Here is a 20,027-nt window from a genome sequence, read left to right on the forward strand (position 1 = left end):
TAAGGCGCTTAATTTGACTTTATATATACATGATGTAAAAATCATTTGATCCTCTATTGAATTTTACAAAAAATTTCACTATAATTTAAGTGCTTAATTTAAGCTCATTTGAAATAAGATTGCCTCATTTATAATGTCATTTGAATTTTTATCACGAAGACATTCAATTTGATTATAAATTTATTGAAATCAAAGTTTAGATGATCGCGAATTTCCTAAAGGAAGTCTTAATGTAGTATTTCTATTCATTTTTAAATTAATTTGAGAACCCAAAATATCAAGGAAACTCATTGCATGACAGCTATTGAAGCCTCTTTAACATGAAAAATACAACAGACATATTTAAAATAGTTGTCTCATAATTTCTACAATATTACACTAAAAAAATGAAAATAACAGACATTAGAAGTTCTATAAGACAAAAAAGCACATTCTGAGCCATCCTTTATTCACATTCACCATATTTTAGAAAAAAAAGACAAAAAAAAGGAAGCAAAACAGTCAATTTCTGAAGTTAATCTGCAATGATATTTTATTCAATGTAGAAAAGCTACAAATCTGTTTAAGAGATTAAGACCAAATACCGTTTCCTCGCAATTGATTTTCACAGAGATATTTAATGGCTCAGAACATTTACCTTCAGCAACTATACTAATAAGGCATGGCTTTGAACTCCTCGATATTTCACTGCTGAAACGCAAACGCAACCCAGAAGCATCATCGTCGCTGAAAGAAACAGGCATATCAATGGAGACCAGGAAAACATTTGCGTGGCTAAGTACTTTTGATGCCAGGCTCCGAGACACTACAAGAATCTTGTCTGTCCCTAATGAACTCTGCTTCTGCTCCTCATGCTTCAGATCTTCGATATGGCCTTCAAACGAGCATCTGTTACAAAAAATATATATTTCAACACAGATTTTCCAATATTATGTTTATAAAAGCAACAGGAACATCTTCATTGGTATAGACCATGAAGAGGTGATGTTTAAGGTCACACATTAAGTGGATGAGAATTTTAGCATCATGAGGAAGCCACGGAAAACTTAGGTTTCGTTTGAGACTGCTTTCTTACTGCTTCTTAAAGCAGCTTTCTATACATTTTGTACTAGAAAGCTCTTTTAAGAAGCAGAAAGAAAGCCGTCCCAAACGAAACCTCAAATGACACACTTCGTGTCCTAACCTTAATTGAAACTGTAAGGGGGAGTTGACCTGACAAAAATGTAATTTTCAGTATATAATCAAGATGTGAGGGACTTCATTGAAGTTTATTGTAAATAGGGGAAGTTGCATGAATATGGTCTCCATGCAAAAGTTGGATGGAATCAGAAAATTGATAATAATCTACATGCTTAAAAAACCTCTCAATCTTGCAAGGGGTTTTGGATCCCTTTCAATTTGTTACCTATTCAGATTAATTCTTAACTGTTCTACATGTTCTTTAAGATTGATCTTGAACGCACAACTTTCATGTCACTATGGAAGTACTAATATATTTGTCAAGCATCAAAACAAAATGGCTATATGAAATCAATCCTACAAGAAGAAAAGCTTCAAAGAATTTGAATATAGAGCCAGAGGCACACTATCAAAATAGAAGAAATCTCTTCAAACTTCGTAGAGGTGCTAGTTTGAGCACAATAAATGTGTGGGCTCCTCAACTTTGCGCCCCAAACTCTCCTAGTTTAGAGTTGGGTTATGGGACAAACTTTTAAAAGGCAGATTAAATTGAAAATGAGACAACTCTGAGATTTTTCCTCTTATTTCATAAGCATTGTATGATATGATTCCAAGTTTCGCACAAGCCCAAGCATCTACGATTAATACTCCTTGTGATGATAAAGAATTTTTTAATGCTAGTCGTTAAATAAGTACCGAGTGAATAGTAATAGCAAATTAATTTAGAATTCGAAATTTACCACCTTATACTTAAAGCGAATGATAGAGAAAATGATAATGAACCCGATCAAGATCTCATGATTTCATTATCTCGGTTTAACATAGTCCTTGATTTACTTAGTCAGATGAGATAATCGAATGATCATTATCAATAGCCATGAGTTACTACATCTAAGAAAACCTTATAAACATAGGGTGAGCTTTTGTTTAAGCAAATTCAAGTCAATCTTAACTAATAAAGGGTTTTATGCTCCATCAAGTGCAGCCTATGATTCATTACTTAAGGGTTCTTAACTAGTGGATAATTTATGAGCTCTACCCATTATCGAAATTTAATAGTGTTATTTTATAATAAAATCACTTGATCAGAGGGCCCCAATCATAATTGTTTATCTATGACATCATTTGGCAGTGAAATCATTGGTTAGAGGATATATGCTACATCTTTACTAACGAGATATCATTTGAGAATGAATCATAGTGATACGTTTGATAAAACATTGGTTTTTCATGAGCTGATGTTATTCTCAAATTTATATGTTTTTTAACCGCCGTTGCAGATAGTGAATGAATTTTACTTCAAGTTATAAGATAATAGATCTCACTTGAACTATTTGAATTTTATGATATTTTTTGTAATTTATTTGAATTCGAGTTCAAAATAACCTGCATAAGGGTTTAAGGGCATTTTGAAAAGAGAGTATCCCCTGGTTTAGATTTGCTTCAAATACGGCCATCATCGAGTATTTGAAGCTATTATTTTGTTATTTAAATCAGAAAAATCCCAAAAAAAATCTCCAGACTATTCATGCATGACCAATTTAGTCTCAGAGTATCACATTGTCCTAATTTAGTCCACCAACTCTACAAAATTGATTCAAAGCAACCCCTCATGTTATAATTGCAATATAAAATTGATCCCAATTTAGTCTCTCGACTTCACAAAATTAATCCCAATTTAATCTCAGATAGACCATTTTGGATCAATTTTGTACAGTCGATAGACGAAGTTAGAGCAACGCTATACTCTGGGACTAAAATGATCATATACGAATAAACGAGAGACTATTTTAAAATTTAACCCTTATTTAAATCTTGTAAACTCTACTTTCCTGCTAACAGAGGATTATATTCAAGTACTAACTTCGTGAACGACTATACAAGCATTGAACTCAAGATCTTGCATTTTATAATGAATTCCCCTTATACAAGAAATTGTAGGGCTTATGTGAAACTAAAACCAAATATCTACACATATTTTATGAGATTACGTTCATTTGTGAGAATATGTTTTATATTAAATTGTTTGAAACTTGTTGTTTGGGCATCATTTGTTAAATTCAAGTTTTGTAAACTTCATTCCTTACAAGACAAAGGGTAGGACCTGAAGTGACAAAATTAAGACCTCGCCCAACAAGCAAATCGACAAGCTTGAGAAATATTATGTAAAAATAAATTTGATTATTAGATTTTTAGAGACTATGAATTTCAAGATAGTTATTCATTATTTCAAGAAGGGTTGTACGATACTCAAAGCAGATTGACTTTTATTTTTTAACTTATTTCAGTCAATGTAGTAATCTCACTCATCAGTTGACTAGTTTGAGTTTGAAAAAGAGATTTATGAAATTTCAAAATGATTGCTCGCATCTTAAAAAGACTACATGCCTTTCAGAGCGAGAGAATTTTGAGTTTTGTTTATTTTAAACCGCACAACATTCTCGGGCCTAGAATTTAAGAATTCAATGCATTAATCAAAGCATATACGGGTAAATTGATTTCAATGGTTCGTTTACCTGCATATGCTTTTTTATGGATTTGTACGACATATTTGCATGCTTCGTGATGTACCCATGCAACATGCTTGCATATTTGAATGATCTTTGAAGCACTTACACAAAGTGCTAGCCCTTTCACTAGTGCATATCATCGATTAAAAAGGCGTTCGAGGCGGACGCCTCGAAGCGCGCCTCGAATCGAGGCGGAGGTCGGGCGAACTGAGGCTTAAGCCTCGAACGTCCGGGCGAGGCTTACGCCTTTTTCCACGGAGGCGTACGCCTCAATACGTGAGGCGCCGAGGCGCATCGAGGCAGCACCTCGAAAGGGAGAAAGTTACCTTCAAAGCCAGCGAGCCAACGAGCTCCCGTTGTTTCTTCTTATCAAAATGTCGTAACTTATGATCCGACACGAAGGGAAAGTCGTCGAAGGAGCGCAGTCGAACAGTCACAAAGGAGCTAAAGAAGCGACGCGTGTAATCTCTACACCTCCTATGAAGCAACGAAGCCGAACAACAAGGACGAAAAGAGAAGATGAAAGGCAAACCCTAGATGCAGCTTAGTTATTATTGATTAACTTAATTAATATAATTTAAATATTAATAATTAATCAAATTAATTAAGTACTTAATAGTATAATTAGTGCATAAATTAATTGACTAATTAGTAATATAATTAGCCTAGTTAATATAAATTAAAATATATAATTAATAGTATTAATAATAATTATTGAGTAGCTTGTATCGCTCAGTACATGCTTGGTACCGAGCCAGTACTGCTCGGTACTGAGCAAGTATATGCTCGGTACTGAGCAGTACATGCTCGGACAGCTCGGTACCACTTGGTACACGCTCGGTACCAAGCCAGTACCACTAGGTACATGCTCGATATTGCTCAGTACATGCTCGGTACCGAGCCAGTACCGCTCAGTTCCGAGCGGTACATGCTCGGTACCGAGCGGTACATGCTCGCCTCGCTTAGTCAAAATGCCTCGATTCCCGATTTCGCCTTTTAAAACGTTGGTGCATATACACATTCTTCTTTTTATGTACTTGCATAGTGCATTGACACATTTTCACTATACTTACATTATACATTTAGTGGGCATACGAACAAGATTTTTTTGAGTAATTTGACACACCTTGCACACTTTATCAAAATAACCATGCAAACCATAATGTGTAACAGTGCATCACTTTGTTATATTCAGAAATTTTTGTTTCCGACGTGTATTGTTTGCTCATGGGATATGTATGAACTACATCTTTAGTAATTGTTTGTATGTTGCCTGAGGCACTGATACACTTATGATATGCAATCAGTTTGACCATTGCACTTTTTTAGTAACCAATCACGTTGTTGTAACTATTTGAGATGTGTAAGGATATAACGTGACTTTGCATTTAAAATTTAAAAATTCTTGCATTCCATTTGCTTGTGCGTATGTTGTTGATACGGTTGTGAGGATTATCTTTAAAATACATATATTATTTTATTTTAAAACATTAAAAAACCACTATCTACTTTTTGTCTACTTGTGCATCTAAGTTGTGAATCCTGTGGCAAAAAAAGAGAACCGAAATCTTACCACATTTTTCATGATGACCTTTCTTTTAAATTTATATTGTTGAATTTTAGTTATGTGAGCACCATAGGAAATCATTCTTCCATCTATAAATATAGCTTGTTTGCTCATTCTCATTCAAGCCATTAAACTCGAATTCACAAGGTTTGATTTGCACTCATCAGCGAGCTACTAAGTTCATTACGAATCTCCTTTAAACCCTGTGTGTTTAGTTCAACGTTACTCCTTTTTTGTAATTTTATTCTAACTTTATCAGTTTTGTGATTTCGAATTTAGCATACTATCATTTTAATTTTTAAATTTAGGTCAAAAAGTTATTTTTATTTGTTCTATTTAAGTCCTCCATTAGTGTAAATTTCAATAGCATTAAAATATCTTCAACGTGTATGAGGCGTCATCGGGAGGAACTTTTATTTGGTCCGGTCACCTAACGTAGCTCTACGTTCGGACGCCAGTAAATTAGTGTCACGTTTTCTCACTATTTACCGCGCGGCCCGACAACCCGACCCGGAACGGAGCCGAAATTGCTATGTTTGCATATTGCTAGGTATTACTCGGTATTCCTAGGTATTGGTCGATTTTGCTCGGCAATAACGAGAAATACCATTCTATGAAGACCAATACCGAGCAATACCGAGAAATACCGAGCAATACCGAGTTTTTCTCGGTGGTATTTCTCTTTATTGCTCGGTATTGGTCTTGACAGAGCGATATTTCTCGTTATTGCCAAGTAATACCAAGCAATACCGAGTAATACAGAGCAATACCGAGCAATACGCGAACATAGCAATCCCGGGTCCGTTACGGGTCGGATTGTCGGGCCGCGCGGTAAAGAGTAAGAGCACGTGGTGACATATTATTGGTGTCCGAACACAGAGTTACGTCAGGTCACCTGACCTAATAATTGTTCGTAGTTCCATCGGGAGAGTTTGATAGAGGGAAAGAGAAAAAGAAACAAAGTTAGAGAGAGAGAGAGAGAGAGAGAGAGAGAGAGAGAGAGAGAGAGAGAAATAGGGAGAGGGAGAGACAATATATTGCCCGCTGATTTCAGGCATCATAATGTTCCATTATCATGTTATGATCGTGAAATCCACTTCATTTCAAAATATAAATTTAGAGTCTTTTGTCTTTGAAGAAAAATCCATAAGATGATGGATTTTACCTTTTCTTTCAAAAAGTCCTTCACAATTGGAGAGCATTTAAGGAAGTTTCTTCCATTCAAGCAAGATAAAATATGTAGCCCCTAAAGCTGTCATTTAGTTTGGCTTTCACTACTCATGATGACTCTCCTTGGAAAGAAAGTCAAAGAAACTATAAATAATGAAGAAAAAAAGAATAAAAGAGAGGAATAACAATTGTTAGAAAAGAAAAATCCTAACCTTGCATTGATGCCATTTGTAACATGCCAAATTCTTAATCATCGAGACATTGTCCACTTTAGCTTGATAGTCTCACGATTTAATCCCACTAGTATAACTACCTAAGAGGTCACTCATTCTAGGATTGCTCTAATACGATCATGTTCACCTTTTGAATTTCTAATAAAATTCTAACAATTACACCAAAAGGTACCATGACGTTTAAACATATAGCTTCATTTTACTTGGGCAATTTCACAATCTAAGTAACTAATGTCCTCATAAGTATCCTTAAAATAGAACCATGCACTAAAATAGCATTGTAGATGTAGCTCCCATCATATAACACTTCATTTTGTATGCCTCTTAGTGCTCATCTTCCAGCCAATATATTGCTCAAATGCCAAGTAGAAATAAAGTGGCTAGGAAATGTTGGATTGTTCATTTTCTTAATGAGTATTTAGATCCAAATCTACATCAAGGGAAAATAAATAAATAATTACAATAACAAACATAAAAATAAAAAAATCACCCATAACTATACTCTTCCAGCAGGTCAGCCTCCCAGCAGCTACCCACCTACTGTTTGATCCATTTAAGTGTTGCCATTTGAAGCCAAGGGAGCAATTTGTAGGTTCTTTCTTTCCTTATTGTATAAAGATATTTTCTTCTAAGAAATAGATAGTCGCCTCTAATTTTCCTAATCCAGCACTCCCGCTGGCCCTTCTTGATCCAATGGCTCTTCAATAGTTTGCATTCCAAACATGGGCAAATTATTAGGTCCGGTCACCTGACTTAAAAATAAGTCCGGACATTCAATTAAAACTTGCCACGTCGACTGCGCTTTTTGACTTCGCTTTACCTGTATTTTACCTGCACTTTTGACGCGCTTAACTTAAAATAATATTTTATTAGTTTCCGGACCTATTTTTATGTCCGGTGATCGGACCTAATAATTTTCCCCAAACAAGTGATAGATTACAGGAATGGTGGGTCAGGCTTTCTGCTCAAACACTTCGAAAATAATTATGAGATTGATTGACTTATACATTTCATGCTTTTAATGGAAATAATTTTTTTTTATGATTTGCATGGAAAATTCTGAACTTCTCAATATAGCAAATTTATGGTCATGCTTTTATTTTATGAAACAACAACAACATGAAGCATTTATCCCACTATGTAGGGTCGGCTACATGAATCCTTTTTCTTCATTGTGTCATGTTAAGAGTCAAATTCTTATTTAAATCTAATAAAGAAAAATCATTTCTAATATTTTCTAACCAAGACTTTTTAGGTCTACCTCTACCTTTCTTGACATAAGTCAAATCTAATACATCTACTTTCTTAACCGGGTCATCTGAAGGCCACCATTTTATGTGACCAAACCATCTAAGGCGACTCTCTCTAATCTTATCTTTCACTGGAGCCACTGCAACATTTTCACGTATATGCTCATTTTGTATCATGTCTCTAAGAGTAAAGCCACTCATCCATAAGCATCCTCATCTCTGCAACACTTAACTTAATATTATGTTTTTTCTTTTAATGGCCAACATTCTACACCATAAAGCATTGCAAATCTCACCACTATCTTATAGAATTTTCCTTTAAATTTGAGGGGGAGTTTTCTATCACACAACAAGCCCGATGCATTCCTCTACTTCAACCATCCAACTTGAATTCTACGAATAATATCACCATCTATTTCATCATCACTTTGAACAATAGACCCAAGATATCTAAAATGTGTACTCTTATTAATGAGTTGATCATCCAAAGTCACAATCCCTCCACTAAATTTATTATTACTAAAATTACACTCTATATATTCGATTTTAGATCTACTCAAACCAAAGCCTTTAGACTCTAAGGTTGACCTCCATAATTCAAGTTTAGCTTCAACTCTCTCTAGTCTTACCAACAAGAAGAATATCATCAGCAAAAAGAATACACCAGGGTACAACCCCTTGTAAAAGACTAGTGAGAGCATCCATGACTAAAGCAAAAAGATCTGGGCTTAAGGCTGATCCTTGATGTAATCCAACTGAAATAGGAAAATACTATTCAAACCACCTTATATTTGAACACAAGTAACAACTCTTACATACATATCCTTAATGACTTGAATATAAGCATTATTAACCCCTGTCTTTTCTAGAACTCTCCATAGCACTTCTCTTGGAACTTTATCATAAGCTTTCTCTAAATCCATAAATATCATATGTAGATCCTCCTTATTTTTTCTATACTTCTCCATCAAACCTCTAAATAAATGTATAGCTTCCATAGAAGACCTACCCGACATGAATCCAAATTGATTTTGAGAAACATTAGTATCACGCCGCAACATATGCTCAAAAACTCTCTCATAGTTTTAAAGTATGACACATTAACTTAATTCTTCTATAATTCACAAAATCTTATGTCACCTTTATTCTTAAAAATATGAATCAACATACTCATTCTCCATCATCTGGCATTTTTTAGTCTTTAAACTAATATTAAAAAGTTTAGTAAGCCAAAAAATTCCTTCATTTCCAAAATATTTCCACACCTCTAATGGAATATCATCAAGTCCAACAGCTTTTCCACACTTCATTTGCTTTAAAACCTCTCCAACGTCGATTTTATTAATATGTCGATAAAAACAAAATTCTTTATTTTTTTTTACGATGCTAAGGTCACTAAAGTCGATCACATTCTCACAATCTTTATTAAAAGTTTAGCAAAATATTTCATCCACCTTTGTTGAATATCATCTTTTAATAAAAGCATTGTTTTTATCTTCATTCCATAATACACTTCACTTGAACTAAATCATTACTACTCATATCTCTTTGTTTGACTAACTTATACATATATCTTTTTCCCTCCTATTTTATTATATAAATCATTAAAAGCTAAAATATTTGCATTGCATACTGCTTTCATAGGCTCTTTACGCTCTTTTATTTTATTTGATGCAGAAAAAAATCATGCTTTGCAAAGTAGATTTTTGTTGAAAACATTAGAAATACATCATATCAAGTATAAACGGGAAATATCTCCGGAGCACCTCATACATTAATAGAAACCTATTGAGAATATATCATGCACTATCTCCACTATCATAGAGAAACGATAACAATCCATGCGATAAAAGCTGAACACCATATTTCTCAAATGGAACTATAAATATTGAAAATTAAAAGAGAAAATAACCAAAATTGTACCTTAAGTCTTTAGGTAGGACCAAAATGGTCCCTAACTATGTTAAGGGATCATTTTGGTCCCTCAACTCTTAAAAAAACCAAAATAGTCCCAATGCAACTTTGTTTAACGGTAAAAAACAAAAAAATAACGGGTATATTGATCATGGGAGGGTGTATACGGAATATTGTAAATTCATCGTCGAAGCAGCAGAAAATTTTAAGAGCCGAAATTAAAATTGGGTGAACTTTACCTAGTGTGAAACTCCTCGCAACGTCCAAACCACTTGCAGCGACCAAACCCTAGACCGAATCGAAAGAGGCTAGCGTAGAATCCCGGCATCCAAACTGCCGATAAAGTCAAACCCTAGCAGCCAATCGGTCTTCGCCTCCTTTGGCAACGTCGAACTCCAATGGAACCCTAGCGTCAAACAACAACAACCTCAGACCCTAACAGTCGGCTGTTCTTCACTTCTTTAACTAGTTTTTTGTTGTTCGATTTCGCTCCTTCGACAATGTTCCCTTCATGTCATATTGGAAGTCACAACATTTTAATCAGAGGGAACCACAGGTGCTCACTCACTGTGAAGGTAACTATCTTTCTCCCTTTTGTGTGCTTTTTCTGCCAAATTCTGTAATCGTCATAAATCATGTTAAATCTTGCATTCAAACAGACCCCAACAATCGATCTCTAGTAAAGTTGAACCAACAGCAGCAAGGAGACCCGTCCATGGAGTCAACATCCTTCAGCGGGGAAAATATACCAAATACTCATTAAATGCAAAGCTTTATAGACATTGTCTGCAAACATAATTATGAAATTATTGTGATAAAATAAAAAGCTTTGTGAGTATTATAGATTTTTTTGATGAAAAACTATTATATAGTTCTTAATATAACCCTTTCTATTTAGAAATATAGCATCTAATAGAATAAAATTGAATTATAGAAATATTCACTATTATCTTGCAATCTATAGATCTTTTCTAATAAATATTAGTGATAAAAATATTCAATAATTAATTGAGCAAATTTATTTCATCATCTCATAAGTTCTTATTAGCTTCCAAAGCACTGCTATTTTGTTACATAAATTTTCAAATATTATTTCACACTTGTTTCACATCCCACTCATAAAAGGCCAATTAATTCCAAAGGTCAAATCCAAAAATACCCCTAATTTTAACACAATTAATTTTAACATCCAATAGTTTGGATGGAGGGACAATTTTGATTTTTTTTAAGAGTTGAGGGACCTAAATGATCCCTTAATATAGTTGTGGACTATTTTGGTCCTATCTAACGAGTTAATGGACCATTTTGGTCCTTTTCTCAAAATTAAAATAAAGATTAAAGTTGAAAAAAAAATGATTAAGCATCAATTCAGGGTAACCAATCATGCTTCCCTGCTTTCCTTTTGCACTTGAACTAAGAAGTAATTCAAAGTCTTCTTCCAAAGATATGGAATGAAAATTGATTAAATGAAAAAATTTTGAATCTTGAGACTAACCTTTTAGTACATTCAAACATTCCCTTTAACTCTGATTCCTTTTCAACAAATGAGTTACCATTCATGGAAATGGGCCTTATGAAATAACCAATATCTGGCCACAGTTTTACTACATATCTTCTCCCATTGCAAAACACAGCTACTTTGAGAGGTAATAGATGATGTTGAAATTGAACTTGAAGAGTTCTTTTGATTGTCTGACCAGGTTCCAGCCTTGTAATCTCTTCAATAGGAATTATAGTTGACCCCTCATCAGTGGTTGATAAGCTGCCAATTAACATGAACAAGTTTAATACAACGTATTAAAAAAATAGAAATACCCAAAAACATGCAATGTAAGGAGGCTCTGGAAAGCATCAAATAAATAAAAATTCAAAAATATTAGGAAGAAATACCTTTCAGGTTTCTCTAGCACTTGCATGGAAGATGCTGCACTTTTATTTGGTTCTTCATCTTCCACAGTTATGGCAGTCAACAGTTCATTTGAACAGTTTGAAAGCAATAGTTCAATGCATACTAGAAAAGGGGAATGTTTTGAAGCTTCTGCTAAGAAAGAATATTCCACTTTCAAACCATTCCCATTTGCCGGATCTAGGAGCGTATGAAGTTTAGGAGAGACAGTGAAACTAAGATCATTGACAGAAATTCTTATAGAAGACGATTCACTGGGTTTTGTTGCAGATGGTAAACCAGAATTCTCGTCAAGCCATGATTCAAGAGCTGTCCTTGACATCAAATCAGCGAGATCAGAAGAGATGGATGTGGTCAAATTTTCTGCTACACTTTGATCATAAACAAAACTGGACTCTGAAGGATGACAATGCGAATTTTCCTTTCTATCTTCATCAATATTAGTTATTGATGACGAAGAAGGGTTGTTTGAAACATGGGAATCACTTGCCAACTCATTTCCATCACTCTCTACAGAGCTAGTAACAGATGGGTCTGAATCATTATAGGAGCCACTGTCATCGATGGAAGACCCAGAATCGAATGAACCACTGGTAGCATCTTCATCAGCTATTCCATTTGGCAAATTGTCATGCAGACTGCAAGGCTTAGGAAGAGGGTCATATCCAGGAGCTGCATGAAGCACCACATGTGAAAGTGATCCAGGAAGATAAAATCGAAAATCATGATCAGGCAATCGAGAGGGATGCTTAATTCCCCTAAAAATGTTTTCCAAAATTTCACCAGCTGTGCCCCCATTTTGCATCTTGCGTGATATGTCTTCCGCATTACATGGAGATAAAAGTTTCTCCGCCATGCGAGCACGGTCACGGATGTCATAATCTATATCATATTTTGCCAATTGCAAAATATAATTAAGGATCTTCTCAAACATTAACATATCCTCATTTCGGGCACTTAATACGACCTAGCGTTAAGGAAAAGATCAAGCAATAATTGGTTTTCCCAAAGTATAAACATTGGAAGTAAAAATCCAAACAAAATACGCTTACATTTTTCATGATTCCACACAAATTAAGCTCATATTATTAATGTATTGGAAAAACAATATTAAATAATTAAAAAAATCACATCAATCTTCCTAATAAAATTTAATCCAGAAACATGTCAAAACATAAAGAGTTTGTTAGGTAGCATGCTGCAACTACAAACTCAAGCAACGTCTAATCATCAAATAGCATATAAAAGCCTGACTAAATCCAATAATGAATGAAAATAAAAACATGCAATAGAAAAATAGAAATAAAAAGGGATTGATTACATGCAGGCCATCAGATTAATAGATGTCCTGAATATTGGCACAAGTTTTTAAAAAAACTACAATTTAGATTCTTAAGGCTTTTTGAAACTTCATTTAGTCCCTTCATATTATTTGCTAACCTACAACTTCTGTCATAAGCAATAAGACATACTTTGATGAATACTTCAAAATTACATTCACTTTGCAGAACCGTGAAAGCATCTTTATAACTCACTCAATCATCTTTGTTGATTTTGACTTACTCCGTAAATATGCCATCAACTTTGCTACAGTACTTGATTGCAATTCACACATGATATCATACTTCATATTAGTTTCAGTATATAATTGCTCCTCTACCTCATTAGCTATCAATTTGAAGGCAGCCACTTGCAGATAAAACTGCTTTAATCAAATGAATCAATCAAGTATTGTATCTTGAAAGTCATGCCCTCTTTCAAAACCGAGGCATGAATCCACCATGGACACCCTGTGGAACATCCTTGGATGTACCTCTTTAAATCATTCTTTATTCTTCAAAGTAATCCCATCCTTCAAGTTGCATCTCATAAGGATTTCCTATATGTGGTTAAGGTTTTCAAACAACTGGCCTACCATACAAAAAAGTTGTCATCCTAAATATCCTTTTTAGGAGAACCCAATTAGAGCTCCCTCCCTCCCTCTCCACTTCTTCACATTCAACAAAGAATTCAATGTCATATTTTTCATGTGAATTATCAACGCCAAACATCTTCAAAACATCAATATCATTAATTACTGTGTTGTACAATTCCAGTAGATGTAGCATACAAACAGCTTAGACAGAGGAAAAAGAATTGCTATTCAGTTTTTTTTGCAGCCATCAATACGACATCCTCAAAATTCAATAGTGAGTACCTAGCAGCCTCTAAAGTTTCTACTTATTCAAGAAAACCTCTGTAGTACATGAGAAATGAAAAAGTCATCTCGCCTTGCTATGACCCTAAAAAATTACACAAGAAACTTTGCAGGGAAACCAAATCTAAACTGAAACCATAAGAAATCCATACAAAAAAAGAACAAAAATCTTAAATAACCACAAAAATAAAAATCATATATTAATCCTTAATATGAAACTATTATGCTACGGTGCAAATAAAAATGGCATGGAATGCTTGCAGCATCCAAAAACCAATAAAAATACATGGAAATTGAGGATGACACAGCGAGGAAGAACCCAGCAAAAAAAATATTGAAAAAGCAAAAAACTAAAATCATATAAGCCTTAGATGGTAGGAAACTAGAAATCCCTGATCATCATCACCATTAGCCTAATCTCAACTATTTATAATCAACTTTATGAATCATCATTCTTTATTTGTTCCTATTAAGGTGCAACAATAAATACTTCTGTTCTCCCAAAGAAAAAGCTGGCCATGCTTATTCACTAAGTAGCTGGATTTCATACGCTATCTTCTTGGGATGCTTTTTGTGTCTCCAATTAAAGGCAAATGTCAAGAGAGGAAGAAGTTCCATGGACCCGAGGCAAGAGGGTGACAGATGAACTTGAGTCCAAAAGGTCACAAGAACGTCCCCTAAATGAGCTTATGCTTGAGAGTTCTTGTTAAATTCCATATTTGCTCCAAAATGGCTAGAAAAAGTCCTCCATATTGCTTGAGTTGCGAGACAAGAAAACAAAATTCTATCATGAGAATTGCGGGAGTACGCATACATTGATTTTTAAAAAATTAAAAAATGGAGGAAAAATCAAATAAAAACAAGTTTAATAAATAGTAAAAATATATAATTAATATATATATAATATTTGGGCACCTTAGCTATACACTTTGAAAAGTGTATGCAAATATTAAAATAAGGGGGAAATCACCCTCCCCATTCACACACATTCATTTTTTCTCTCTTTAAAAGGTCTTCCCTCTCCCAATCATTCTTCTTCCCTTCCTCTAGCTCGAGGCCTCAACTCTCCCTCAACTTGTCTTATTTAATTTCTTGATTCATACTTAACAATAGCCATATTATGAGATTAGCTTGAAGAAGACATGTTTTAGTTGATCCAAAAGATCATTGCTGCATGGCAAAGGATAATGACTTCTCACTATTTATGTTATTAGGGGTAAAGTATAATACCCAAAATGCTCAAAACAAATGTAAGCATAAACTTCGTTTAAATGTTAAATTATTTTCATTAAATTCTACGTTTAAGTTTGAGCATTTTGATATATATAGAAGTACACCATTTTTTATATTTTCTAACCAAGTCTTTTTTAACCAAGTCTTTTTAGGTTTACCTCTACCTTTCTTAACATAAATCAAATTTCACACCTCTACTTTCCTAACCGGGTCATCGGGAGGCCACCGTTTTATGTGACCAAACCATCTAAGGTGTCTCTCTCTAATCTTATCTTCCACTGGAACTACTCCAACCTTTTCACGTATATGATCATTTTGTATCCTATCTCTAAGGGAAAAGCCACTCATCCACATGAACATCCTCATCTCTGCAACACTTAACTTAGTATTATGCTTCTCTTTTAATGGCCAACATTCGACACAATAAAGCATTACAGGTCTCACAACCATCTTATAGAATTTTCCCTTAAGTTTGAGGGGGACTTTTCTATCACACAACAAGTCCGATGCATTCTTCCACTTCAACCATCCAACATAAATTCTACTGATAATATCCCCATCTATTTCACCATCACTCTGAACAATAGACCCAATATATCTAAAATTATTACACTTATGAATGACTTGATCACTCAAAGTCACAAACCCCCCGCTAGATCTATTACTACTAAAATTATACTCCATGTATTCGACTTTAAATCTACTCAAACAAAAACGTTTAAACTCTAAGGTTGACCTCCATATTTCGAGTTTACCTTCAACTCCTTCTCTAGTCATATCAACAAAAAGAATATCATCAGCAAAAAGCATAAATCAGGGAACAACCTTTTGCAAATGTCTAGTGAAAACATCCATGACTAAAGCAAAAAGATAAGGCCTTAAGGCTGATCCTTGATGTAATCCAAATGAAATGGGAAAATACTTGGTCAAACAACCTTGTGTTAGAATGCAAGTAATAGCTCCTGCATACATATCCCTAATGATTTCAATATAAGCATTATTAACCCTTTTCTTCTCTAGAACACTCGATAACACTTCTCTTGGAACTTTATCATATGTTTTTCTCTAAATCAATAAATATCATATGTAAATCCTCCTTATTCTCTCTAAACTTCTTCATCAACCCTCTCAATAAATGAATAGCTTCCATAGTAGACCTACCCGGCATGAATCCAAATTGATTTTGAGAAACATTAGTCTCACATCGTAATTTATGCTCCATAACTCTCTCCCAAAGTTTCAAAAGTACGACAAATCAACTTAATTCCTCTATAATTCGCACAATCTTGTGCATCATCTTTATTTTTAAAAATATGAATCAACACACTCATTCTCCACTCATCTGACATCTTTTTTAGTAAGCCAAGAAATTCCTTCGTATCCTAAGCATTTCCACACCTCTATTGGAATATCATCATGTCCATTAGTTTTTCCAAACTTCATTTTCTTTAAAGCCTCTCTAACTTTAGTTTTACTAATATGCCAATAAAAATAAAAATCTCTATTTTCATTTAGAGTGCTAAGGTCACTAAAGTCATTCGTATTCTCACAATCTTCATTGAAAAGCTTAGCAAAATATCTCATCCACCTTTGTTGAATATCCTGTTCTAAAAAAATAATTTTTAATCTTCATCCTTAATGCATTTCACTTTAACTAAATCATTACTACTCCTATCTTTGTATGCTAACTTATACATATATCTTTCGCACTCTTTAAAATCTAATCTATTATATAAATCATTAAAAGCTAAAATCTTTGCATCGCAGGTTACTTTCTTAGACATCTTATAAGCCTATGTACATAATTTCTAATTTTCAAAATTTTTACATCTAAACTAATTATTATAACAAAACTTCTTATTATTTATCTTTTCTTGCACATTTTAATTCTACCACCAACTATTTTTATAATCAGAAGCTTTTCATTTTAAAACTTTAAGCACATCCTTTGCAATAATCTTAATATTACTAACTACTTCTTCCCACATAATATTTGTTTTCTCGTGCACAGATAAAATCTTAAGATCTCTTACTCTCAAAAATATTTTTTAGTATTATTTAAACGCCCCCATCTAATTTTAAACAACATTTTACTATATTTTTCATATTCTGCCCCTTCATCTTAAAGTCCAAAACTAATAAGCAATGTTTGGTACATAAATTTTCACTCAGAATAACTTTACAATATAAAAGATTTATTTTTCTTATAAGAGAATAATTAATCTGCGTTTTATTATATCCATTCTTATAAGTGATAAGATGCTCATCTCTTTTCTTAAATAAGATATTAGCAATCACAAAATCATAAGCCAGAGCAAAATCTAATATAGTCTTATCATCTTCATTAGTCGCTCCAAACCCATAGCCACCATAAATACTTTTAAAATCATCTACTTCTCTACCAACATGTCCATTTAAATCTCCTCCAATAAAAATTCTTTCTTCAAGAGATATCTTTTGCATTAATTCTTCTAAGTCATTTCAGAATCTTAATTTTAAACACAAATTAAAACCTACTTGAGGAGCATAAATACTTATAATAATAATTTTAGCATCAACAATAATCTTCAAAACTATAATTATGTCTTCAATTTTATCAATTTTTATAACATTATCCTTAAAACTATTATTTATAATCACACCTACACTATTTCTAGTATGACTTCTACCAGAATACCAGTTTAAATCCTAAACTATCAATCTCCTTAGTCATCTCTCCAACCTATTTAATTTCCTGAATGCATAAAATATTTCTCTTCCTATGAATTATTATATCAATTAATTATATTAATTTGCCTGTAAGATAACTTACATTCAAAGATCCTATCTGAATTCTAGTTTCATGGACTAGTGATGTAGGCAGAGCCAGCCTTCTGGTGTTTCCCATGCCGATTTTAATTCCCAAAAGCTGCCTTTTCGGTTTCCCCCTTCCCTATGCGGTTGCTCCTTCAGTTTATGTATGATGCTTCAAATTCCCTGCTTATTAAATGTCGTAAGTTGCTTCGGATCCCCCCCATTGGCTGCTGTGTTGCTTCGATTTCTTCCCCAGGTGGCTACCCCTTCGGTCCCTACTTGCTGCGGTTTTCAAGGGTATTCTATTGGTTGATTTTGAGGTGCATTAAATATGTATTAATTGTCTTTTTTACCTTTTCTTCCCCTATATAAGAGCTGTTTTGTGGCTGTTTTAGGAGAGTTATGGATATGATAATTTGTGGAATGTAAAACCAACGGGTTTTCTAGCTTGCGAGCAAGCCTCTTTTCCCCTTCCCCTATGATACTTTGTCTCAGTCTTCGAATCCCCTCTTCTCTATCCACGATTCCCACCCCATTTGTATTCTTCTTCTCTAAAATATATATAAGTTTTATGATTCATGTTAGTCATTGTGTCTCTTAATTTGCAATCTTAGCATTTATATTTATCTATGTTGTAAAAAGGAAGATTTGTGTTTTTGCAATATTTTTTTTGTTGCATCAACTAGCTTCTTTGCCCTCATTCGTCTAAGATGGGGGAACCCTTGCCTATTTAACACTGCACCCGGGCGCTGATGCAACGATCCTTGCATAATTCTCACTGTATCCAGACCATACAGCGCATGCTTCTAAGGAAGCCCTAACATTAACACAATGTATTAAAAGATTCATGTCATGATTATTCGATAAGTTTTATATTGGTTGTCGAATACCTAATACAACCCTCCATTTCTCATCCAGGACTTGGGACCTGACAATGGCAGTGTTACTAGACAAAAAAGGATTGAACTTTTTGGTGTATATACACTTTTTGAGTGTACCGAGAAATCTGAGCAGGAACTGTATAGAGACTTTTGGGTATGTAAATGAATTTTAAAAAGTTTAGTAAAGCTATGTATTTTATGTGAGGTTGCATTTTGTTTGAGGTATTTGACATATGCTTCCTATTGTTAAGTATAAAAATTTGATGTGTTGGGATTGTCTGAATAAGCTACTTCCTACTCACCTAATTCTAATAGAAGTAGTTTAGAATATGTGTTAATAAGAAATAGGCCAGTTCATATTCTCCCTCTTTGTTACACTCTATATTGACAATGACAACGATTAAAAAAATATATATTTTTTTTAATGTACCACAAAGTGCAAAAGATGCACAAGAAATTGATAAATAGAATCATTGAAAAAGAAATTGGAAGCAACAAGGAATGAATTATAGACCAAAGGTAATTTGTTAAGAACTTATTTAAAAAGATCAAAACTCAACATTTCAAAGAGAAGAATTTATAAGTCTAACCTCAAGTGATTAGGATCAAACTTATTGCTTCCTTGAATATTCACAATGATACAGAGATAGTATACTATTTTAGCATTGAATGAAAATCCCCACTCCAACACACAAATAAGTTGAGAATAGCCCATAAAAAAAGAAGTTTATCATAAGATTTTTTTACTCAAAAAATCAGGAAAGAGGAAAAAATACAAGGCTTGTCCAATTGAAATAATTCCAATAGCACGAGTCATATGTTACACAAAATTATCTTCAATGTAACTAGATAAGTCATTAAAAAAATATATTAGACATAAACTATGGAAGATGTTGTCTAAGGTTTCTAAATAGGGAGTGATGAGATGTTAAAGTTGTCAACATCTGATATCATGAAGTTGCCTCAATTGCATTTTTTTTAGAAGGGAAGGTCGGGTGATGAAGAATATGGATGTCAATAGTTGACCAAACTTATATGTTAGTCATTGACAGACATCGGATGATGGATGGCGGACAACAATGGATGTCAGGTAATAGTCAAAATGATCTACTAGGATATTCTCTTTATAGAAGGGGAGATCAACAACCAAGAAGGAAAGTGTCAAATGTCAATGGTTAATGGATGTAAGACATT

General features: G+C 33.8%; 1 protein-coding gene across 2 annotated transcripts in view; it reads right to left on the bottom strand.

Annotated features, from left to right (window-relative positions):
- Nucleotides 1–321: 321 nt before the first annotated feature.
- The window catches only part of LOC110115829 (AP3-complex subunit beta-A), a 33,723-nt gene continuing 14,017 nt past the window's right edge, over nt 322–20,027 (bottom strand). For both annotated transcript variants that reach the window (XM_020849205.2, XM_028693543.1), the window contains 3 exons: nt 11,714–12,696; nt 11,319–11,585; nt 322–888 (listed from right to left, as the gene is read on the bottom strand). In XM_020849205.2, coding sequence (XP_020704864.1) covers nt 537–888; nt 11,319–11,585; nt 11,714–12,696 — 1,602 coding nt within the window. In that variant the 3' untranslated portion in view covers nt 322–536. The remainder of the gene's footprint in view (nt 889–11,318; nt 11,586–11,713; nt 12,697–20,027) is intronic.

Source organism: Dendrobium catenatum, unplaced genomic scaffold (assembly GCF_001605985.2).
Source record: "Dendrobium catenatum unplaced genomic scaffold, ASM160598v2 fragScaff_scaffold_315, whole genome shotgun sequence".
NCBI lineage: Eukaryota > Viridiplantae > Streptophyta > Magnoliopsida > Asparagales > Orchidaceae > Dendrobium > Dendrobium catenatum.